Below are 25,082 nucleotides of genomic sequence, written 5' to 3'. Positions count from 1 at the left end.
TCTATGTTGCCACAACTTTGGACCAATGGACGGAAAACACGTTTTCGTGGGGACATAACTAATGTCGATCACCAACATTTAAAATAAGACGGAATATATTGTGCTGCACTGTGCAGCCCTGCTAGTTTAGTTATACTCCTTATACGTTGTTTTGTAATATGATGGAAACATGAATTGTACACCTGCAAACTTTTTCTGAGTCAAACCCGTGAGATTTTTGTCTCATCATGACCGGGATTTCCGAAAACGTCCGAGCCACACGCGAAGATTTCCGAAGATTTTCCGAATACTTCCGAACGTTGCTGAAAATGTCCGAAGATAATCCGACGACCTTTGAACACTTACTGGGATTCGAACGGATTATAGACATTTGAAAGCTTTTGCAATTGTTATAAAGAGCATAGAAATAATACCTAACACATCTAAAATGAAATGAAGTTTTTTTAGAACAATTCGTCCGGATTTGTGAGCCAGGCGTGAGAAATTCTCCTTGATGCGTGAGATCGATGTCTTTAGTCCGCAGGCATGAGACTCACGCATAATGCGTAAGAGTTGTCAGATATAGAATTGCATGAGCGAGTGCATATACGCATGAAGAAATAGACTATTGTACCGGATTAAATGTACATGTACATGTGTGATGTCTAGCTATCACGACAGCAAATTCTCGACTCAGTATCGTAATGGACACTATCCACCCTCAAACTCTGCCTGCGTCCTCTTGCACCAACTCCCTCGTTATATTTCGAAGAGCCACCTTCTTCTGCCTCCTCCTAATCCACTTCCTCACCCAAACACAATGATTTCTACCATTTCCTCTGCTTTTTTTCATCCGTTAGCAACCCGTGATACAAGGGCATCCAAGTTAAGTCTCGTTTCATTTGAATATTTGTTCGTAAGGCAGCACCCGCCTCAGAAATTGGGGTGATTTAAATGTGACGAAAAACTTAAGCGCTTTCAATGGCAAAATGTCACCCCAGACGTTTGTAACACTGAAAATTAATCCCTTTCGTTCAGTAGGAGCGGGGAAAATATATCTTTTCACTGAGCTAGCGCGGCCAACAGCTAAGATCAACAGCTGCCCGACTGAACAAATTTTGTTCCCTTAAATCTTCTGCGAAAAAAACTTGGACAAATCTGCTTTTAAAATGAGCATAAAATGATATAGGAATACAGGAGACAGCATTTACAGTATTTTAATCAAATTGTCTCGTTGGGTATATCCGTCTAGATACTAAGTCATGTTTGTAGTGACGCACGAAAAGTTGCAGTCCGCATAATGTCGAAACCGCAATTTCAAGCTTGCGTGCGAGGTTGCACCTAAGGTTCACGCTGGCTTCAGTTAATTTATGAAACTTTTTGGCCATTTATCTTGAAACATAAAACCATTTTAGCACGGCGTCTTGAGCCCATTTGGGCTAAATGGAATTGAATATTTTATTTTCTTTATTAGCAGATAGGAGTCACAAAGAATAATTACATACAAAATAACAGGTGACTTAAGAAGAGCAGCTGAACTCAGGAAGCTGTTATTCATTGGAAAACCCATCAACAACCCAAGAATATAGCTTAACAAGAGAGAATGAAGCTTAACTAATACGCCCCTTTTAGACGTAGGAAAGTAGCCATTCAGTTACCAACACTAGTTTTCTGAAAAATTCTCCAGACTGAACGTATTTTACAACCAGTACTACGTCAAAACTGTATACAACCTTTACAACGTATGAAATTATGCCTGTTGAATTTTTTAATAAATGGTTAATGCACAGGCATAGGAAAAAACAAATAAATTTTAGTCAAACCTCCATTTCGTTTAAGTTTCAGCTTGACGAATTAATGATTCAAAGACTTGAAATATAATGCAATATATCGCTTTTCTATTTTATTTTCAGTTCTCTTAAGAATTAGTTAACGAATCGATAATTTATTTATGAATAGCTTTTGCAATATTGTATTTGTTATAGTCATGTAAATAAAGCTTGTTGTTGTTAGAGATGCACAAGAAGGGAAAATATATATTAGTGTGACAAAACAGAAAAATTTTAAGCTAAAAGTGTTTAAAATTAGTTAAAGTATTTCTCTGGAATAGAAAAAAGATCGGCATTCATAATGACTCAAGTTGGAAACTAGGAGTACCTGTTATTTTTCTTGCTAACAGGCCGGTATCATGCTTTAATTAAGCGAACGAAACACGCGAGCAATTAAGGGCGAAAATTGTCTGTCCTACTCCTGCGAGAACCCCTCGTAGTCTTTTATTTCGGCATGTGATTTTTATTTCACAACTAATGCATTCTGTGAAAGTTCAATTATCACTTAAGTTAAATGATTTAGATGAAACGGAGTCCGTTGTTTCAGAGAATAGAAAATCAAGCTTTTTCTCCCATTTTTCTCGAAATATAAAACCATCTTAGGATATGGCATTTTCAACAAATTGGGCTCTAGTTTTAAAATAAATATCATACCAGAAATAAATTAAGTTGTTCAAAGATGATAGAAGGCTTTCGAGTAAACTTTAAATTATTCAGTATTTTCTTCAGTAATTAGCTGACAGGACAAAAGCCATCAACTGGGGATTACGTAATTAATGTTTAAAACGCGAGCAGCAGTGTCTTATCGGGATCTAAAACCACGAGGTGCAGCCGAGTGGCTTTAGACCCGATAAAACACGTGCTGCAAGTTTTTTCAATGGCTTCAAAAACATTCCTGGAAAAGCGTGTGTCAAGAGAGTTCAAAACAATGATGCTTTTGTGAACGTTAGAAATTAGCACACGAGAAAACATTACACACCGCATACTAATAAGCAGGAAGTTTTAACGGGTTTTAAAACCACTGCACGTAATGTTTTATCGACCATTTGATAGGTCAATGGACTTATGAATTACTAATGAGCTGAACTGAGTTCATGTTAGTCTGCAAGCCAAACAACTTTAAGAATACAGTTCTGCAATTACGAAAGGAACGGCAATCTCTATCGGTCCTGTCCGAAATGCCTGTACTGACATGTTTTTTACTTTTTTCTCTCTTGTTCAATGTTCCATTTCCTGTCGATGCTAACTGTAGCAAAGGCAACTGCCAAACCTACGCCCTTGATTTGTATGGAGATGCCGTGGAAAACGCAGAGTTAGTAGGCCATGTTTTTCACCAGTCTTCCACAGTGAAAACAATTCCTCATTGCCACAGCCGGTGTGTGGATGACTGTCGGTGTTTGTCGTTCAACTACAAGGAAAATCACGGAGGAAAAGTTTGCGAATTGAACAGCCGCAGTCGTTTTACCAACCCGAATTCTCTGAAACATTCTCCTGGCTTACGATATTACAACCTTCGAAGAGAGCAAACCAAACAGGTATGCCCAACTAAGTTGAAGTAAAAACTATGTACAGTCATCTTGCAGCAATAGCCTTTTTTCATAAACAGGCTTACTCAAAACATAACATCATGTTTCTTTCACATATTTCTCTCATCTATTTAATGGCCCAGCTCGGTAGAGCATCCTAACTAGTAATCGGAAGGTCATCGGTTCGACTACTGTTGGAAGAACTCGGATTTTCTTTTTCCAAGCATGCCTGTGTCACTGACGCGGGTGTTTATTCACCAAAATATTATTTTTCTAAAAAAATAAAAAAAACAAATAAATTCTACACAAACAATCATGCATGTCAGTTTCAGTTTCGGCATTAAATTGTCTCTCTCGAGGAATTGCCCAGCCTTCTTATCTGAAGACGCAATGTTTTATCCCGAGATTGCAAAAAACATTTTTCTGAAATATAAAGCCACAAATTCAAAATTCGTTTAATTATTTTACTTAATTAACTGAGTTGAGTTCACTGTGTTGAAAAGCTGACGAAATTTATCAATGGCAGGTACTCAACGAGAACATTAAGCAAGGAGACTTTTAAAAAACTTCCTTTTAAAGAAAGAAATTTTTGTGCAAGCTAATACAGTTCAATTTGTTCGGATGCTTTAGCTAAAAAATGAAGTTTCAGAAAGTTATAGGGAAAGGAATTTTATTTCCCGAAATTACTGCCGCCGGTTTTCGGCTTGACGAAAATGAAAGCTGATCACTTTTTGCATTTTTAAACGACATATTTGCCCCTCCGAGAAAGACAGGAATTAGATTTGCAGTGTTACGAGATTTTGAGCGGACTTTTCGCCAAAGAAAACTGTAAATTATTCTCACCGGTTGGGTGCCACTTTACGGCCATTAGGAGTGTTGGCACGTTGCCGGCTAATATATGTGCAAGCATTACGGTAAGACAGAAAACAATGGTTAAAACATTATGAAAATTGCTAGCCAAGAGTGCTAGCATTTTGATGAAGTATAAATTCTGCCTCAGTTCGTCAACCATTCAGGCTTATTAAGAACAATTGACAAAGATAGCGAATTTTTATCAAATGAGAGGCCATCGCATTTATTTAAACAAAATAAGCAGCTGCGAAAAGAAAGCATGAAAAATATCCACAGTTGAACGGGATTCGAACCTACGACATCTGCAATGCCGGCGCAGTGATCTACGAACTTAACTATCAAGGGAACTGGGAGCTGGTCATGCCAGATAGAAAGAAGTAAACATTATAATTACAAGCATTGCCCTTAAATATTTGAATATAAAACAATGAGATAAGTCATTTAGCAAATCACTGAGTTATCAGACAAAATGCATTTAACCGAGGATTTTGAGGGCAATGTCAAAAAACCTTTTCACTTAAACAAACTATATCCTCCTTCTGCCTCCATAGCAACATGGTGTGACGTCATGTGGCGGTGAGGTAACCTGTGTCAATCGCTGCTGCAAAAGCAATCCTTGTATCAATGGAGGGACCTGCAAAGAAATATGTGAGCCCACGAGCTTTCGATACAACTGTTCCTGTCCGATCAAGTTTGCTGGCAGACATTGTGAGTTTCAACTCAAAGAAAGCTGCCAGGCCTACAAAGCAGCAGGCGCGGTCACCTCTGGGCTGTACACAATCATTGATGACATGGATCGAACCGTGCAAGTGTTTTGCGACTTTAACCCTAAAAGCGGATTTGCTTGGAACTTGATACAGTCGTTCAGTTTGTCCAACAAGTCTCTCTTTCAGGTAAATTTCGTTCAATTTGACCTCAACGGAATCTACACTCTTACAACAAATTGACGTTAAACTGTTGGAAACACTGTCCAAATTTCAATTAGTTTAAAAAGTGGAGATGGCATTTCAGTGTCCTAAAAATTGGATATATTATTATCGCCCATTTTCTCGTTTAAATTTCTCGCGCGCCGCCATTTTGGATTTTATGTCGTCATTGGTTGCCGGTATTGTCAGGAACAGGGCCCAAGAAGCAGAAGTTAGGTAGGATATTTGGACAGTCACATGACATCATGGAATCTTCAACAGTGGCGTGTAAAAAATTTAAAAGCGAAAATAGGCAAAATACCGAGTGCAATTTTCAAAACAATAAAATGCTAAAATGAAATTTGTGTACTATTTCTCGCAAGTTAACGTCAATTTGTTGTAAGAATCGAGATTTCCTTTGATAATGAACAGTTTTGAGCAAGAATGTCAAAAGGATAAATGTAAAGCAGAAAACAAGTTTATTACAAATGAAAATAGACGGGCCCAGGAGGAATAAGGGCTTATCTGTGATGATATATATATATATATATATATTCCGGGTTACCTGAGGGCCAAATCTATGTACATTTTATAAGATTTGTCACTTCAGTAAACTGCCAGTGCAAAAACAGTGGGGGAATTCTACGCATTGAAACCTTGGGGGGAAAAAACAAATTCTAAACAATAAGAAATGGTCCCTTGATCCTAAGTTTACAAATGAACGATAACCACGCCTACATAACAGGCATTTTAATAGTCAGCCATGCTGGAAGCGCGACACGCCCCCGAGGGATAGAAAAATAAACCTCTTGTCTTTCTCTCTTTTCTTTCGATCTCTCTTAACTTTATATTTTAATTTATCTTTTAATAGACACTTGTGCTTTTCAATTATTCCGATTCCAATGCAGTCAGCGGTGAAAGTCCAAATTGGCAGGCGTACCTGATGCTTCCACATGATCTCATTTGGCTCAGAAACCAATCGACTCACTGGCGAGCAACCTGCCGATACAACACAGATGGCGTCGTGTATACAGACTACCTGCGAGCCTCGTTTGAGGACATTGATATCATTGGAAGTGAGCTCGAGCTGTCGGCATATGGAGTTTGTCAAAGGTATGAGCTTGTCAACATCCGGGGAAATGAGTGTACAAATTGTACAGCACGGACTTGGTATTTATTGGGATTTAATCCTCTACACATCGACAGCTCCTACCAAGATGGCTGTGATTTCAACGGAAACATGTCTGGGGATGTTCTAGCCGACGAAGATAACTTTGGATTGTATAACACGGTAAATCCGAAATTCCGCTGTACCTCCAGCTCGCAGGCAACCACTCAATTTTGGGTTGGCTCGCAGTAGCCCTGCATCTGTTCTAAGCTCATTTTCATCGAATCCTGATAACCTGCAGCTCCGCCATTGTTTTTTTATGTCCAGAAGCAGCGTTTTGTTGTTCGTTCTTCTGTTCTCTCGACCAATGATAATGTAAACGCCGCAGGTCTTCCCGGCACCAAAACATTTCCATATAACTACACCCGACAGCGGTCGGTTTGTTCACGAACTACGACAGCAAAAGCAACAGTCCACATATAGTTGCAGCTGGTGAACTGAACTATTTACTAACTACTAAAGACACTTAAGTATTCTTTAATAATTAAAATACTTACATAGCCCACTAACTATATAATATTCTAATGTTCTATACTGAAGAAATATAAAAAGCACCGACTTCACTGTTACATGTAAATCATATATATAAATGGTTTTACAAGTGTACATCGAAACAATTTAAACTTAGTAGGAGCTTTCATTTACTAGACTAAGATGACTAGTGTGCAGTTTACCATACTCCAGAATAAGAAACAGAAGAACATACGGTATTGTTTTATAGGTAAATATGGGGAGACTGCCATATCTGCATAAGTTACTTTCGTGTGTAGAATATTCAAGACAACTTCACAAACCTGTTATGAGGTTTTGGTAGTAGTTATTAGCTGTATTGACACTAGAGGAAGACGACCTCGTCTGACCAGTTTTCTGTCCTGCTATGACCTGAAACTCGTCTAACCTTTAGTTAACAACATAAATTCACATTAGAACGGGTTAGAGGCCAACTTTTTTCACCAAGGTACTGGGACGAAACGTGCTTGGTTACCTCACAGGCAAGGTCGTGAACAGAGTGTGTAAACAAAGGTCGGGACTTGACTTTTAATGTTCAAGGGGTGCGTCAGGTGTGTAACAGAAAAGGGCACCTGCATAAGGTATTAAGCGAACCTGTAAATGAATAAATAAATAAATAAATAAATAAATAAATAAATAAATAAATAAAGGTGTATCCTGATATATATAAGGGTTCCATCTTTCTTTGAAAATGTTTTAAAATTGCCTACACCCACTCGCCCCTTAGTCCACGCACTTAGCTGCACTCCGCCCCTAGTCTGCACACTTAGGTACACTCGCCCCCTAGTCCACACGCTTATTTATTGGCTCAAAATCAAGGTCTCCAAAAAACTCACAAAACTAAACTGTACGCCTAATATAGCGCCAGCACTTTAGGCACCATTATCAACAAAATGTAATTAGCCTACTGATTTTCTTTTCTGAATACGATAGGTGAAATATTTTTGACATTTATAACGACAAATTGATCTTGAAAATCCATCTTGGGCAATTCGTGAGAAAACAGGGGTTTTTTTGCTGCAAATATTGAGTATATCAGATGTTCTCTCCCAAAGAGTGAGAAGATGTGAGCACGACCAGACTCGACAAAAGAACAACCAATCAGATTGTATATTGCGCGCGGTGGAATCGCGGGGGCAGTGCGCTAGTGGAGTTCTTGGTGTTGCGCGTCTCCCCCTCCTACCCCCCCCCCCCCCCCCCCCTCAAGCTAACCGTATTACGGACATTCCAGAATCAGAATATCTAGAAAAAATAAATTTATTCTTCCTCTAAACATTAATAGGAATTCGTTTCTTTTTACTTTGGCCATTTCGATATGTTTTCGTTGCCGGGTAACAGATACAACATAGATTTTTACAATTCACAGAATATGTCCCCAAAACACGCGCCTTTGCACTCTTTTGCAGTTGTGCACAACACCGCTTCCTGTTTTGCTTCTCGAAACGTTCTACCAACATCAGTTAACTCCCACTTCTATTAAAAAAGGAAGAGGAGTCGGGAATGAGGAAGAAATATCAAAAAGATATATCAAACTAACTAAAGGGTGAGCCTTAGAACTTGTAGATTTTTAGTTGAGATAAAAAGGACTCTTGGCCATTTGCCACACTTAATGGGTGATGTGAGAGGTAGCCAATCTCTTTAGAATGTCGCACTTGATAAAAGCATATCTAGGATAACTGTATGATAGGTGCACTGTGCTAGTTATGGCATGCTGACGAGCAAACTGCCTTGCCTTAGACATAATGCTTATTTATAGAATTCAAACAGGGGCACCCAATGGGATTTTTCTCTCAGATCCTTTGAAACGCTATTTTAGGCTATCTGGAGTGCCTTTAAAGCTCTGTAGATTCATTTAAAGCTGCGCTATAATATTTTTATCTGTTCGGTCATTCTAGGGGAACTTGAGTCTTTTCGAAATTACTAGCTAGGGCATTTTTGTCCATTTCCCAAAAAACTTAGGTCTTATTTCCTTTCTGAAAATCTTAGCTGACCTTTTTTCGGTACCCGAAACGACATTTTTATCAATCCGAAAACACCAGGCCTTAAATTTCCCATATCACGAAAGTTCGAGGAGAAAATTATTTTTAGAAAATTGTAGGGGATTAAGGGCCTTCCGAACAGATAATTTACCGAAACGATCCGTTGGGTGCCCCTGAGGGTGATCATATCCCTTATTCTCATGACCTCAGGGGTTGAATAAGCTTTGATATTACAAGGAGAAATTTGATGCTGATCACTGTTAGGGCTTAAAGGGTTAAGGTGGTCTTCTACTCAAAAAAGTGAAGTTAGGTTGGAAAAGTCACTTTTTTAAAAATAGAAAAATTGTAACCTTTAAACACTTGGGAATACTGTCTTGAAATAATCTTACTCGATTTCCAGCATTAAAGCAGCAGGATTTAAGAAATCTAATCAGCAGTATGCAACTTCAGTTTTCCATAAAAGCGGTCCATTAGCTGTACTTCCAAAACTTCGTTAGATGAGTTTTAGCACGTACGCATGCGCAAACCTCAAGACGTACCACATGGAAGACACCTGTTCATATTTATATGTGGAAGAATCTTAGTTCAAGCCAGTGGATGTGAGCGCTAGAACGAAAGGGGCTGTCTCATATGGTCTAGGGGCCGACATTTCCCTCCCTCACTGCTTTGTCGTCAGACAAGTTATCGGACTAAGCAGCAAGACCATCTCCGCTGGCTTAAAGGACCCTAGTCAGCCTCCGCCATTTTCGATGCCATCGAAATTATTGACATTGCATGGTGAAGCGAAATCTTATTGCTTTACTGTAAGTCGTGTTCCTGAAAGTATGTTTCATTATCTTAAGTAGTTTTACAGTGATTTCGTTCATTTCGACATGCTCCAAATAAAATATAATAGCCAAAGTCTCGCATATAAACAAAAACAAAGGTGTGGCTGACTAGGGCCCTTTAAGAGACCTGCGGTGTCAGGGGTTTCTTTTGTCAGGTCTGTTGTATTATTTCAAAATAAAAAGTAGCGAGATTAAAACATGACGTTTCGGCGACGACCGACATGTCACCATTATTTTGAGTGGTCTTAATTTTGCATTTGATTTGTCCAAGATTGTAGAAAGATGGGAGTTCTTAAAATCCTCGAGATAAAGATATACTTGTAAGATAATCGGCCTGATTATTCAACACATCGTAACACTGCCCAAATTTAAATATGGTCATAGTGCAATGAATATTCGTCGTCTGTAGTCAACAGATATCCTGCGATATACGTAATTTTGTGTGTCGGGAAGAGAACTGGCAAAATAAAGATCGTCCCCAAGCTTTTCCGCAATAAAACTGTGCTTTGTTAATGTTTTGAATAAATAAAACTATTATCCTACTCAATCTTGAGGAAAATCCCCTGATTTAGCCAGCTCGGCCTACGTTCTTGTCGACGGCTAAGTATCAGGCGATATTCAGCGCGATTTCGCAGGATAATTTTCAAATATTCGCACGCATGAAGAAAGGTACCAAATGAATCCTCGAAATGACAGCTGCCTGCAGATCACCGCTCTAAGAGTAAAGGGTTCAGACCCTTTGTACAGTGTCAGTGTTACTACTGGTATGCTCTTAGGACGCTTTCTGGCAACCTTTTGTTCTTAGCACTGGACGGAAAAACGGATTAACTCAACTTTGCAACTGGAGCAAATCTGTAGCAAATTGGGGACTCTAAATTTGACGCAAATTTGCGCTTTGATACAAGTTTTACGCAAATAATCAAATCTACTTCAGTCCACTGAATTTGTGTGAGAATGTGGCTTAAATCTGATATTTGTCTGGAGTTTGCCTCAGTTGTGTAAGAAAGGCAAATCTATCCCCAAATGCCATACAAATTTGCCTCAGACTTGCTCACCATATTAAAGTTGAATGCTTTGCAGTAAATCTAATGTTTGCGTTATCGATTGAATTCATAAACCAGGATGCAAAACTGCAAATTTCCATTTAGTTTATTCACATTTGCTCTGGGAGCAAATATAGTTTATGACACAGTAGCAAGATTCTCAGCACAAGGCTGATTGACCTCCATCGTGGACATCTCTACAAAATACGCTTGACCAAACACAGAGGCGTTTTCCATTTCAGCCCGCGGCGTCTCGCTCGTCCGACTAATCTGCCTTTTTAGCCTCTGACTAAGTCCGACGTCTCCGAGGAATTCCGTCAACTCCGTGAAGGAGTGCTTTAAGTTCCTTTTAAAGCTTTTCTTGAAAAGCACGTAAGTGAATGGGTCCAGAAAGAAATTGGCCATCACGAGTATGAGTGAGAAGGAGTCAAGGATCTTGCTAGGGTACACCCTAAATGCATTACAGAAGACACGGATCTGAAAAGGGATAAAGAGGAATTAGTGTACATCACGAGGGTCATAAACAAAAGAAGGAATGACAAAACATTAAAAAAAACGCAAAAACGGTTCAGTACTGCACAACATGTAATTTCTGACGGTTGAGTGACTAAGGAACGAATTAGTCAGAAATTACTATTCTGATGGCACGATTGAGAGGTTTTAGTATTCTCAAGGGACAGTTTTGAGTATTTAATGTTTTAGCGGGGAATATTAATCATTCTAGCTCAGTCAGTCTTCCTGTTTGCTGTTTTCAAATTTAGTTAAAAAAAATTTTATGGAGTTATGGGTTTATTTGTACCTCTTCCTCGAGGTTCCGTGCCGCTGCATTAGATGGGGAATACGTTTCCACGTATTTTTTAGCCACAACTAAAGAGTGGTTTTTTAGTGGTTTTTCGTATCTGGCGTGGTACACTTTATTTTTCAAGCTTTTCAAGTTAGACTTAATAGCATATTGTATGTTGTAATAAGTATATATTAGGACACATTGTTGTTTTCGGATGACTGACTGAGCATTCCTCAATAAACTATTTCACATTGAATGGCTCGTGATACTCTAGTCAGAATACACAAATAGACTACAGTGGTTCGTTTTGCGGAGACGGCACCTCACGCATCACGTTTAAATAAACGAGACTAAAGGCTTTCGGGCTTCGCACCACTTTGTGTGATTCGCGCCTGCCTCTGTGGTTACAAGGGAAAAAAAACGACTATTTTGCAGTCTACGTGAACTTGAAATTTCACTTCCTTTCCATTGGTCAAGGCCGTTTTGAGCATCATTGGCCCAAGTAACTGCGCATGACTCACCGTGACTGGTAACCAAGTAACGAGGAATACGACAGACGCCAAAGCCACGAACTTTGCCATGCGCTCTTCTTGACGGAAGGCGACTCTCCGCGCGCGTCGTCTCGTCTCGTCTCGTCCTGACGGTAATACCTTTGTCATGCGCCGTCTTATCCTCACGACAATAACAAATACAACAATGTTGGAAAATGTCATAAGCGAAATAAGCAGCGCTCCGCACACTCCTATAGCAAGAATGTAAACTGTTCCTGGCAGGTCCACGGGAAACCAGTCAAACTGACAGAAATATCGAGAGCTTGTGCTGAAAGTATAACTTCCAACGCCAGCAAAAGGAAGAGCGGACATTGTTAGACAAAACAGCGTGAGAAATATACAGAATATCCGCGCCACGCGTGGCGTCGCGTACTGTTTGTAGAGAAATGGTCTGTAAAGCGACGCCACACGGTCTACTGACATGAAGGTTATTACGGCTCCCGAGGAGAGTCCAAACGCTGTAGAGAAGAACCCCTGTTGAGAGAAAGAGACGTGCAGAATTATCAACTTGCGTGCCTCCATTAAATTATTGATTCACGGCACAGCAGGTGTGTTGGATCAATGCGTAAACAAGTGGTGATAATTGCGCAAATAAATTTTGGCCAACTTGTCAGCTGTCCATTAAGCAATGGTTGCCTTATTTCATATGAAGCAATCCTTCTGAACTATGAATGTTAATGTTAAAGGAATATTTTCCTATTTCAAATTAACACAACATGACCTGAAAGATTGACCGTAATTTTCAATTAAGGTCAGAATTTATCTTTTCATATTGTTTAGGTCCGCGTAACAATGTTTACAGGGAAATTAAAGTGTTTTGTGAGGAAGGGGTCAGAGGCCCGTTTCTCGAAAGTCCCGGTAACTTACCGGGCCCGATAAGCATATTTTTAAACGTTTTTTCGCCGATTACACACTGATTACAGACATGGTACTTAGCTAGTGTTTTCATATAGAATTATAAGATTTTAAAATTTAGTATTCAAAGCTAACAAAAATTGACTTCTTTTAAGAGACGTCATGAATAAATACTTAATTAAGCAAATACCGTAAATCCTCTAGTAACACCCACTAGGGGCTTATTTTATTTCAAGCACGTTTGAGGGGTTTAGGGGGGAGGGGGGCTTAGTAGGGGGAGGGGTGAAATAGAGACGGGGGGTCCTTATCTAATTTGGCTAAATGCAGTACAATAGCAAAAAAGGGAAACAGATTAACGTTACGATAAATTGAAAGTGGTGTGGAATGAAATATCGTTTCGAGGGAAGGTCAAAAAGACAATTGTCACGTTTCCGAAGATCAAGGACAAATTGCTAGGGTGATCGGTGTTCCAAAGTTCCAGCAACTGAATAAACCGCACTTTATTTGGTGCACATGAAGTGATAATTACCGTAATGCCATCTGCTTTTTGTTGAGATGAGTTGGAATGCGAGAGATACACGACTTTCATCCTCTAAAAATTGGGGTGATTAGAGAGCGGGGCTTAATAGAGGATCTTAGTAGGGATGAAATATTTCGTTTCCAAGGGACGAAATGTGTCGTTAAGAGAGCCAAATAAGGTTTGCTGGGATGTCGGAAAACCACCACGTAGATTCGGGGATGGGAATCTGAGGAAAAAAAAGGTAAGGTAAACTTTTCTAGAGCAGATCTCTCATTTTGTACAGTTACGTCTGTTTCTTGACATCGTTGCGCAACCAATGAATTTGGGTAATTTTTCCTGTTTCAATTTTGACCATTTTTTAGAGCCACGTACCAGTGAAAGGGAGGGGAATATTAGTGGCAATCGAGTAGAGGCGAAAACAAAGGAGGACTACAGTTAATCACACACGTTCAGTCGTGTATGTAATTTTACAAACCTGCAAGCTACATTGCGGAGAATCCGCCATCCATTCCTCCCCTTCAATAAGGCCATGAAAAATAAGAACTGCGGTCGAAAACACTCCAATAAAGTCCACCCACACTAATGCACCCACGAACACGATGGGGACATTCTTGCCGATGAAGAAATCCCTTCCAAGAGCCAGGAGCGCCAAACTACAACCTAAAAGAGCGCTCGCGAGCAACACTACCGCGAAGATAACTTTTCCTTGGTTATCGTCTGTTTGTTCAGCTGAGCTGTTTGTTGTTGAGCTTTGAGTAGCGTTTAAATTGATCATTGTTTCGATAACTGTATTTTTTTTTTCAGAAGTAGAAGAATACTGCGGTGCCAGTTCCTCTTATAATCCCATATAGTAGTCGTAGTGCGTGAAGTTTGTTCCGTTTAATTTGACTGACGACTTTTACTGACGTTTTTGTAAAAGGTGATGGGAAGAGCTGTTATTTTCCTCCGTCTATTTCATTTGTGACTGAAAACTACAGAAAACAAATTAAAATCCACAGTCGAATTGAAACTGCCGAAACGAACACAAAGTGTTTTTCCTTTGCGACGCAGGTACACCGCTAAAATTTCCTTCCCCAGGTAATCATCCAACTGTTTCTTTCTCATTCACGCGTTACTGGTATACAAACGCACCGTTTCCTTGTAATCCGACTTAGTTTCCTCACGCCTCAGCGAGCCACAGAGAATAAAAAAAATATATATGCATCCAGTCAAAAACCTCAAAGTGAAATCTACCAGAGAACAAACAGCAAGGACACAAGACTTGGCAAACCTTCGTTAACGTTTCCGTGCATGTAGGCTTAAATACAACTTATTTCCGGTGTTACACCGACTTCAGCGAGACCAAAAGGAATATTAAATACAAGGCATCTGGGTTTTTAAAGCAAATAATGTATTCATACATAGCTCAGTTGTGTTGATTTTGACACCCAATCATCTTACTTTATTGCTTCATATCACATCCAATGTTTGTGACGTTAGAACATCCAGTGACGCTGTTCAGGTTCGATTAAATTTTAACGTCGGGTCAAAGCCAAAACAATTTTCAGTGCGTCTCATTAAATTTTGTCATTAAAAGGGTAAAAACAAACAGCACCACGGGAGAGTATACTCCTCAGTAACTACCCAGCAGCTATAATTTAACGGTCACACGACAAGAAAACATTTCAACCATATTTCACAGTTGAATATTTGACTGTGACAGTCAGAGTAAACAGTTTTGCAAAATCTGCAAATGGGAGAACGAAAATGATCACTATTAGAGTTTGTCAATGAGAGTAAATAAAATTTTGTAAAGAAAAGAAAAGAAAAGAAAAAAGGATCAAGGACCTGATAAGTATGTTTTGAGGCCTACGCTCGGAACAGGTACACTCGCTTTTGAGCAGTCAAATTAAAAACCACATCTTCGAAAACAAAAAAACCATTGTTTGAACAAGCTGGACAGTTCATATCCATCCACACGCAAATAAACAAAATACAACAAAAGAAAAAACTTCAAGGTTATGAAAGAATTAAAATTTTTGATATTACCGCATTAGATGCAAGCCGAAATACTATTATTTTGTTTAGTGTAATTAAAATTCCTTGGAAATCGGTGTTGTTTGCAGGTCTTTGTCAATACAGAGCTTTCTGCCACCAGATAGGAAACATGCACCCATCTTCAATTTTGATGGTTTGTGAAATTTTGTTAGGTTGGATTTTAACTGAGTTAGTTCGTAACCTTAACATCTTAAAGGGTAAATATATATTTTAAATTTTAATTGAAACGAGATAATTGGGATAGAAATAAGACCAAAGTTTGCAAAATCTTGAAAGCAATCTCAAAAGCAGTTTTCCCAAGCGTTGCAAGCTTTCGTAGATTATAACCGCCTTAATTTATGCAGGGTAGGAGCAGAACTTGCTTGGGCAGAATTTCATTGTCATATATCCTTGCTTGTTTTCTTAATGGCTTCCGTAATTTCGTACTTCTTTTAGCGTGTTCAAACTCTGATGTTTTACAAGTTGGTCGTACGTGGCAATCAGCTGAGAAATGAACTAATAAAAAATCATAGATTCACCTGGGAATGCTTTCGATCTGATTAAAGCATTTTTTGTTAGGATCGGAGATATTTGTTATATTTATCCCTTGCAGCCAGAGCATAGAATTAAGCGCAGAGAGTGAGAGTGTATAATCTCGTCAAACCAGTCCGTGAACAACAACAACAAAATACTAGTCTGTCTTGACAATTTGTTTCCAGTTATTTGAATGGAGGACCTGGAGACTAGTTTGAATAGTTCATTTCCACTTGAAACAAAGCATTTGTTTGTAAGCTAGCACCTCCAACCAGCTTTTGCTCGCCTAATGCTTTTCAACTATTTGTCCACAAATTAATGAGCACGCATCTGTCAAGGGTATATGAACTCAATTACCCCTGCCACTCATGTCCAATATACACAAACGGATACGAATCGTCAAAACACCCTCACCAATCGTACCATTGGTAAAAGATTACGATTTGTCAAAGACGCCTTACGATTCGTACCATTGGAACGCATGGTAAGCTCCTCATTCGATCGGAATTCCATTGGTGAAATGCATCCCATTAACACTTGTAAGCCGTGCAAAAACGAATGGTCGATTGGTACCATTGGTACCATTGGTACAAATGGAAAAGTAGTCAGTCGATTGGTTACGATTCGTACCATTGGAACGAACTTTAAGCTTCTCAGTCGATCGGTATACCATTTGTAAACTGCATCTCATTAACTGGCTTGTGAGCCATGCGAAAACGAATGGTCGATTGGTACCATTGGTACCATTGGTACAAACGGAAAAGTAGTCAATCGATTGGTTCACCATTGGAATCTGGATCTCAAGACAAATGAACTTGAAATGAAATGAAATTCTATTCAGCTGAATTTCGGAGGATATCAAAATTGGTGAGCTCTTGCAGTCCTTCAAGGGTCACAGAGGACTCTTGCCATGAATAATTTCGTTATCCAAATTCATGTAATAGGTGTTTTTTTCTAAAGCTTCAAATCCGGTTGGAGTTTGCTAGTAGCTTTCTCAGTCCTATTGAGAGATGATAGAACTACTTTCCAGGCGAATCGTGCTTGCAGGTGCCACTTTGAACTACTAAAGTTAGCATAGGGGCAAGGCAGATTCTGTGTCCAAGGTCCAAGCTTCCAGTTTGAGAAGTGTCCTAAGTTAAAGGATGGACTACCTATAGTGGTGAATCATGACCTCTTTTGGGATGTGACAGATGCAGATTTTGCAACTTCAAGACTTTTTGAAAGTTATTAGCTTCTAACGGATAAAAGGTGTGAAGGTTTTTTATGCAATTCCGCAACCCCGGGAAGGAGGACGGGGGGTTCAACAAAGTTTTATACGGGGAGACTCAGCCCCGAGGTCCAGACCCTTACCTTTAATTTTATATACCATTTTTGACAACAAAGGTAACACTTTCATATACCTCTCATAGAAAATTGTACCTACAAAGACCAGGAAACACTGCGTCTCATTTCTATAGGTCTGTTCGAGACATTTTCAAAGGCCCTTTTTAATAGCTAAATGACAGGTTTGCCTACCGGGCTTTTCTATATTTCAGCTCGTAGAAAGCCCTACCCTTTTATTTACCTCTAGCCTAGAAAAGGTCCCCGGGGGTCTGGCGATTCAGCTTCCGTCACATCACAGTTGTGCATTACTCAAAGTTTACCTCCATCTCGACCGCGGTAAAACGTAAAAATACTGTAAGAAAACTCCGTTAAAGATAAAGCTCAGAGATACGTTTTTTGTGAGTTTGTGAGTTAACTAAATCGTTTTAAGACTTGCTAAAAAAAGTTAGAAGACTGATCGGCGTTATGTGCCTTTTCTCAGCTTGAATCACGCTGACATCCGAAAAATCAATTCACAGAATGGTTCCTGGAACGTTTAAGTAAATCATAAAATGATTTAGAAGACTCACCAGAAAATAAATTATCATCTTTAAGTTCTAAAAGTAAAATACTTATCTTCAACGTAGTCTTCTTATTTTCTTCTTCAACAACGTGCATCTGTCACAGCTGGGCGGAGTAAGAGGGAGTTCTGGGACAGGACTAGTGCACCTGTACATGCTGTATTACAGTCCAGTAATAAAAGGGAGGTTTTGAAACGAGCTCTCCGACGGAAATTTCAAGTTGTACAAGTCCTTGAAATACGAAAGAAGTTCGTTCCTCAACGTGTGATTTCTTATACGTCGAAGACAGAATGTACGTAGAAATGTATTCTCAAAATATTTCGGAATTGCCGAAATCAGTAGCCACCATTAGTGCTTACTTGCACTCAAAATTTTTAAATAGATACAAAGATAATGAGATTAAGGGTCCTGTGCAACTTTAACTCACTCAACAGCTGTTGCTTGTCGACTTTAGGTTGGGGAAAGGTTGGGGTAGGGTGGGGGGGGGGGGGTAGGTTGAACTCAGGCCTAGGGCATTTTTTCCTGTGTTACTTTCCCACTTCATTTTACCATTCCCGTTTTTCTGTTCCCCAAATGAAGTACAGTCTACTAAACACACATGCAAAGGATAATAATAATACTTTATTCAACTACACATGCAATAAACACTGTGCATAATATATTTGAAAAAGAGGACCGTGAGATTAGCCCCATGTAAAGTGGCCTCGTGACAGACATTCTTTGGCTCGTGGTCAATATTTGATGGCCCCCAGACTAAGTTTATAAACTATAAAGAAATATATAGTATAGATACAAAACTGATGATATTTATAGAAAACATCAGGTAAGAGTCCATCTTAGAAGGTGCTCATTATGATGGATTGTGCAGTTAAACTATCCATGTCCCCTCCTCCACCCCCACAGAAAGGACTGGAAATTCCAGGGGGGTGGGTATAGACAACTTTATTTAAGGACGGTGCCTACTAATAAAGAAGTGTTTTTGTGTGGTTTATGACTATGCGGGAAAAGCACATCTTAGCAAGGGCCATTGGAATACAAAAAGGAAATTAGGGGTAACCATGCATTTTTTAGAGATAATTGAGCAACAGAAAAATACGACTGTACGGCATTTGTTTTTTCAAATTGAAGATTTATCATCTCTGAAAAATGCATGGTTACCCCAAATTTTCTTTTTGGATACCAAGAGCTCTTGCTAAGTTAGTATGCACCACCCATAGGAAACCCAAGTATCTCAAGACGTGCAGAACGTATGCACAGCAAAATACAAAAAACATAATACAAGTAAATATAAACCATGCTAACCAACATGCTAAAATGAAAATTAAAATCACAGCTGTTTTTCAAGGATGATGCAAGTTTACCCCCCCCCCCCCCCTCCAAAGAACTGTCCTTTTAGGGGGTGGCTGAAATGCCAAAATTAAAGTTAAGAATGAAGCTAAAATGAATTTCCAGAGGAGTGGGGAGAGGATCTTAGAGAAAATCTCTTCCATCTGGGGGGTATGGATATTTTCTGGAACTACACATTTGACTGTAAATCCTTAAATAGAAATTTGAAATGATTCCCATATGGTTAGCCCTCGTGTTTCATCAAGTAACTTTTTAACCTACAATATATTATTGTTATTAATAAAAGTTAATGTATTATTATGTATTATTTCAATGGATCTATCCAGCTTTGTAATGTCAAATTATAATTTTTTTTTTAAGACTTAGCACTAAGTCTACCTCCCCTAAATTCTATTTGTTCTGTCTTTGATTATAATAACTGTAATAATATTAATTTTATCCTTAAACAGTTGTAAGTCTGGCCTGCGTAGATTAGCTCTTGCTACCCGCGGGACAATCTCTCTCTTTTGCTAAATTTTTGAATAAACTTGAACTTGAAACTTGAATCTACTCCCTAAAAGTGAAGCTAAACAGGTTACTGCTACCCATAAGAAAAGAGCAAACACTAACTTGTAAATCTGGAATGTCACTGTGTTGCAAAGGAAAACAGACCAAGTGTATGATGAATAAAACAGAAGCCTGATTAGTCAGGGCACAGGAACATTCCAAATTCAGATCAAAGCATTCACGTTTTTTTTTTTTTACACTTGCAATAAGGCACTGTAAAATTCTTGGTCTGGTTGTTCGAAAGCCGATTAATGCTAATCCCTGATTAAAAGTTATCTGAGGTTTTCATCTCATTCCTTAAAGCTAACTTTAAGCTAATGGTAAAGAAACATCCACGTCAAAACTGATGGAACAAAATTGTTTTTGAAAAAAAAAAAAAAAAATCACATAATCACATTTGGAAATAAATTGTCTCATCAATTCAGTAAAAGGTAACGAGCTATGCTATATTTTGAAAATCATCTGAAGACACCAGAATCTTTTTCCTCTAAAATCTTAGTCTAAAACCATTTTGACGAAATAGGAAAGTTTTAAAATCTCAACCACAGGATACTCAAAATAATAAAGAATAACAGTTTTGTGAAATTGTATGAATCCTGCTATTCTTTTAACCCTTTGTTGCCATTTATGGGACAAGAGAAACGAGAAACAATGGAAACGCAATATTAATGCAAAAATGTTGGTACCCTTACTTGTAAATTCCAAGAATGAACCCTGCAAGCCAAGGGAACACGATTCGTCTTTGTAACTCATACTCTAGTCATTGTAGGTGTTTTTGAAACAATTTCATGCATGCAGATTTTTAACCAGTAAGGGCCTAGTTCATACCTCGCATTTCAATCGAATATAATGCAGACGAAGTTAATATGAGAAATTAAATTTGTCGGTTAAGCGATCTATGAAACCCTTCATGGAATGAAATTTGTCCAGACGTTTTATCCGTCTCCCAGCATGTGAGTTCAGACGTTGTAGTTCAGATGCATATTTGAATTTAATGCATAAATTTGAAAATACATTAACGTAATATCGATTCATCATTTTCTTGAATCTGGAATCGTCGTAGGTTGTCCCCACCAAGTTCCACAATCCCATTTTATTCAAGTGGATTGAATTTAACTCTTTGTCTAAATCGATTGTCTATTATTGTCGTCCTACAGACGAAGTCAATTCAAATTAAATTCATTCAGATTATATTTGACGTATGAACTAGGCCCACGTCTTGTTTTAGAGTGGCAATTATTGTGTTTTTAACAATAAGTATTTAAAGATTAAAATGCTAAGGGTAGTATTAAACTAGCCTCTCCACTGTAATGAAAGCTTTCTTGATCATTCTATGTGCCAGATAGAGAGAGGCCTTGATTTCTGATGTTGTATATGCATACTGTACTTAGGTTCTAAAAATATAATTCTATTAAGCTTTATAATAAGAATCAGCCATATTATACTCTTACTGTTCTTATTCAATTTGACTAAAATTTGCTTGCATTCTGTTGCAGTGCATACAATTACCACAGTAAACATTTTTTTTTTATCACCCGGTGACTGCCAAGTAGTTGAGAGGTGATTTCATGTTAATTTACTTGTCAGAAGCTCTGCCAAGTAGTTGGTGGTGAATCAAAGAAAGGAGCAGTCCTTTGCAAAGGCTTCTCTCATGGAGCATTCAACACACCTTAATCTGCATGGAAGATAGACAAACCCATCCACGCTAGGAGAATAACTCTGTTCCCCTGGGCATAAAACATGCACCAACCTTCTAAATTTTTTTAGGAGCTCCAGTTGTAAAAGTAAATCTTCTGCCACGTTGGAAGGTAATCTAAGAGGGGATTGAGTACAAAAGATACCCCAGGGATAGTATCATTCATAAATTTCAGCAAAGCAAGAATTTTTGTCTTCGAGTAGTCATCATAAAACGGTGATCGCAAGAGGTAAAACAGCAGCAGAAGTGTTCGCCTGGACAGTTCGGATTTCTCTTCTTTATTCAAATCACTTGGGTCACCCATCAGAGCTAACGACGTCACATCAACACCGCAAGAAATCAACCATGGCTTCCAAGAAGCTTGCCCAAATAAAAACATGCTTGAGATATGAAGCAGGGGTCTAGAAATGTACAGACTCTCAGCAAGCAATCTTCTGGAGGACAGATCTGTTGGTTGAATTGCCTTCTTTGTTTCCAACGTCTCCTTTGGGATCTTCCAGGTACGTACACAGCCAGTTGGTGTTGCACTTAGGGACCTCATACGCCTTCCTGATCTAGCCCCCCTCCAGGTTGCTCCTGTATTAACAATGCGGTCACCTTCCCCAGACGGACTTGCTTGTTCCTCTCTCTCGCTCGCTTCATCAGTCAAATTTTCTCCATCGACTTCTTCTCCACTGTTTTCCAATTTTGACCGATCAAGGGGTGGAATAAGAGGCGTTCGTTGAACGCCTGAGTTATACTTGAACAATAACGCGAACCTCAAAGCGGCCTTCGCTATTTGCAAGACTACGACAATAATCCATTTGCCTATTTCACCCCACAAACGAATGGAGCCGAGCTCGATGAACACCTCCAAATACTCCACCACTGTCAGCCATAGCAAAACAGGATTCCTTTTGGACGAAGCATCTTCACCACAAGTAACTTTACCCCCACGAAATATGTCATCATTAAAAAGGGTCAGAAGTTGTGACGCAGAAAACACGAGTTCGGCAAGCGCTTCTGAAGCCCCAAATCTTCCAGGAAGTATGTACGACAAGGCACGCAAGATAGATTCCACCTTCGCAATAGCTTCTGGGTTGTGCAGAACAAATTCTCTATACTTGCTCCGAAGCAGGCCTGTGTGTGATCTGCCCAAAGCTACCCAATCTTGCGAAGTTTGGAGAAAATTCGACCAGAATTGTTCCGACATTTTACTTTCGATTTGAGATTGTCGCTCTAAGCTCTACGCATGGTTCAAAATCGTGTGGAGACTGGGTATGAATCCTTTCAACCTCGACCCCAGAGTCCTCTCTTCTCCTCCCTCGAGAAATCTTTTTACAGTCCAAATAGGCTCCTAGAGAGATGCGCAAAGGAGAGTGCGACGGGACGAAAACGAGGGGGGAATGGGGGAGAGAAAAAAAAGGGAAAGAAGTCTCTCGTGGCACTTCGTACAACAAACAAATCTGCTCCAGAGTTTCCGCACCCGTAAGAGGTGATATCTTTACCGACTGTCAACTCAATCAGGCGGGGAAGATCGATTACACTTTCCCCAAGATTTTGAGTCTCCCAGGAGAACACGTCGCACAAGAAGCGCTTGTATTCAAATTCGAGCTTTGTTTTGGCGTTTCAGCCATGACCAGCCATTTCAGAAGTGAAAGAAATATATATATTCCGACTTGGCTCCCTCATCTCTCAAGACTCACATGTACCAGAGACTGTACAAAGCTCGTGGTAAACGGAAGCGGCCATTGTAACCAGCAATTTGATTTGATATCATCAGACAATGACTCGATGGTGATTGGCTAGGGTGCTTGGGGAGTAAAACAATGGGAAAGGAATGTGGCACTTGGGTAAGCAGGCGTTTGTGGGGAGGAGGTAATACGAGTACCCTAAAAACGACTGCGTGGGAGGCTAAAGTCCTGACGGATGTTTGTCACTTGTTTCCTCTCAGCTCAAATAAGCTCAAAATAGACTTTCTAAAAGCCCTTTCCAATAATATTTTCCCTCTTTACTCTTCATGTTATGTTGGTTTTGGTTCCCTCGTTAAAAGCCCTTTCCAATAATATTTTCCCTCTTTACTCTTCATGTTATGTTGGTTTTGGTTCCCTCGTTGTCGCGACTTCGTCGCTCAAAGAAGTCGACTTGTGGCAAGTAAGCTCAAAACTGTGGTCGCTTAACAACAACTTTTTTTTTCAGGCGTTACACTTTCGAACAACGGAGCCCTGGTTGTTTCAAACGTCTTTGTTTACAGCCTGACTGTGGCTGAGTTGTGAGGAGAAATAAAGACAATACCTTATTGTTACTTATTTTCGGGGGAGTTAATTTTCGCGATTGAAATTAACGACCCGCGAAAAAAAGTTTTCGCGAAATTTAATACCCTGCTAAATAATTCTTTAATCAACGACAACGTCAGTTTTTATTAGTATCTTGTCCATGCCCTCTATTTAAGTTTCGGCGTGCGAGCTCTTTTCGTCTGAATCAATATCACCTTCTTGCTGCAGTTCTTGTAAGCTGTTGTAAGATATCATTTGTCCAGTCTTTAAACAATCCATTCCTATCTGGCTCCTTAACTGTATGTAACTCGTCACGACAAGCCGGCCCGGGTTTATACTTGTTAATTATTTCTCTGTTCCTTGCCGTGGCCTCCATTTCAATAACAACTTTGACTGGAATTTCCAATCCCCCTTGTACAAGTGGCGAACTTCGGTGCTTCGTATTCTGATTTCGTTTGAGTCCGGAGGCCGGACGTTTCGTCCAGTCGTTTCCCATTCCATGTCCGGTACTTTGATGCTAATATTTGAGGGTTTTTTAATTTTTTATTTTTCATTGTTATAATGCAATTAAATTTTTCAAAACGGCCACATTACTTTTTTTCATTTAAACGAAATTGAAGTGCATGACCATTTCGTTATCACTCCTGCTCGGTCAAGTTTAAAGAAAACGCACTACTCGTGTTGGTCGAACACTGTTCATCTGTTGGAGAAATGAAGGGAATAAACGAATTTTTTTCCCCGAAGGCCTAGAGAAAACAAGGTAAGGCTAAGAAGTTTAAGGGCATGATGAGTCTGAATGAGTGTTTCATCGTATTGACGGTGAGCAGTAGAAAGGGTAATTTTCTCCTGGCCAGAAAAAACGAAAAACAAAACAATGTCTCGCGGCGGCCCTTTACTAACCACAGCTGCTATTGGGCTTTGCGAGTTAGACAGTGGCACAGACAGTGATGATTCAGCCATTGGTTCTCACCTTGATGAATTGAGACAAAGATTACAACCTCAGTTACTTTATGTCTTTTTTGAAATTCTATAAAAAATAAATTCGCAATGATTGATAAACAACTGAAAATTCTGCCCTCCCCCTTCCCCTTAGCCTCCCACGCAGTCGTTTTTAGGGGACTCGTATATATTTGAGGCCATTTTAGCCAGTTATCACTTCCTAGGTTTCCCACTCCTCTTTCTCTTAGGAGATTTCCTTGCTTACCTCATCCTCAGTAACTGGACGTAAAACTGAAGATGGAGTTAACATTTCTCTTCCTTAAGTACAACTTGTACCTTGATGCTATGTCTTTAGGATCTGTAATTGTTTGATCATCCACTTTAAATTTATGTGATATGCACTCATTAGACTTGCATCTATTAATAACTTTGTTTATTAATTTCCATGTGCGCTTAGGGTTAGTTTGATATTCATTAAATTTTCTATCGTAATAATCTTTTTTTACATAAAGCTCTTGCGAAATCTCGGATACACGCA

General features: G+C 39.2%; 3 protein-coding genes across 3 annotated transcripts; 1 reads left to right on the top strand and 2 right to left on the bottom strand.

Moving 5' to 3' along the window:
• Positions 1 to 2,622: 2,622 nt before the first annotated feature.
• Positions 2,623 to 7,423, top strand: LOC146483748 (uncharacterized). The gene is made up of 3 exons (XM_085105893.1): positions 2,623 to 3,343; positions 4,738 to 5,079; positions 5,963 to 7,423. The coding sequence occupies exons 1-3, from the start codon at positions 2,903 to 2,905 to the stop codon at positions 6,449 to 6,451; spliced, it is 1,272 nt and encodes a 423-aa protein (XP_084962019.1). The 5' UTR covers positions 2,623 to 2,902; the 3' UTR covers positions 6,452 to 7,423.
• Positions 7,424 to 10,706: 3,283 nt separating this feature from the next.
• Positions 10,707 to 14,848, bottom strand: LOC146483747 (prostacyclin receptor-like). The gene is made up of 5 exons (XM_085105565.1): positions 14,590 to 14,848; positions 14,460 to 14,493; positions 13,804 to 14,299; positions 11,924 to 12,427; positions 10,707 to 11,095 (listed from the first exon to the last, which is right to left on the bottom strand). The coding sequence occupies exons 3-5, from the start codon at positions 14,101 to 14,103 to the stop codon at positions 10,757 to 10,759; spliced, it is 1,143 nt and encodes a 380-aa protein (XP_084961691.1). The 5' UTR covers positions 14,104 to 14,299; positions 14,460 to 14,493; positions 14,590 to 14,848; the 3' UTR covers positions 10,707 to 10,756.
• A 3,514-nt stretch (positions 14,849 to 18,362) lies between these two features.
• LOC146483746 (peroxisomal membrane protein PEX16-like) lies at positions 18,363 to 22,565 on the bottom strand. The gene has a single exon (XM_085105888.1). It carries the CDS (start codon positions 22,540 to 22,542, stop codon positions 21,418 to 21,420), a length of 1,125 nt encoding a protein of 374 aa, XP_084962014.1. The 5' UTR covers positions 22,543 to 22,565; the 3' UTR covers positions 18,363 to 21,417.
• Positions 22,566 to 25,082: the final 2,517 nt, after the last annotated feature.

Source organism: Pavona decussata, unplaced genomic scaffold (genome assembly GCF_977016875.1).
Source record: "Pavona decussata unplaced genomic scaffold, jaPavDecu1.1 SCAFFOLD_38, whole genome shotgun sequence".
In the NCBI taxonomy this organism is placed as follows: Eukaryota; Metazoa; Cnidaria; class Anthozoa; order Scleractinia; family Agariciidae; genus Pavona; species Pavona decussata.
Note: the sequence above shows the minus strand (reverse complement) of the source record. Positions and strands in the feature narration are given on the sequence as shown.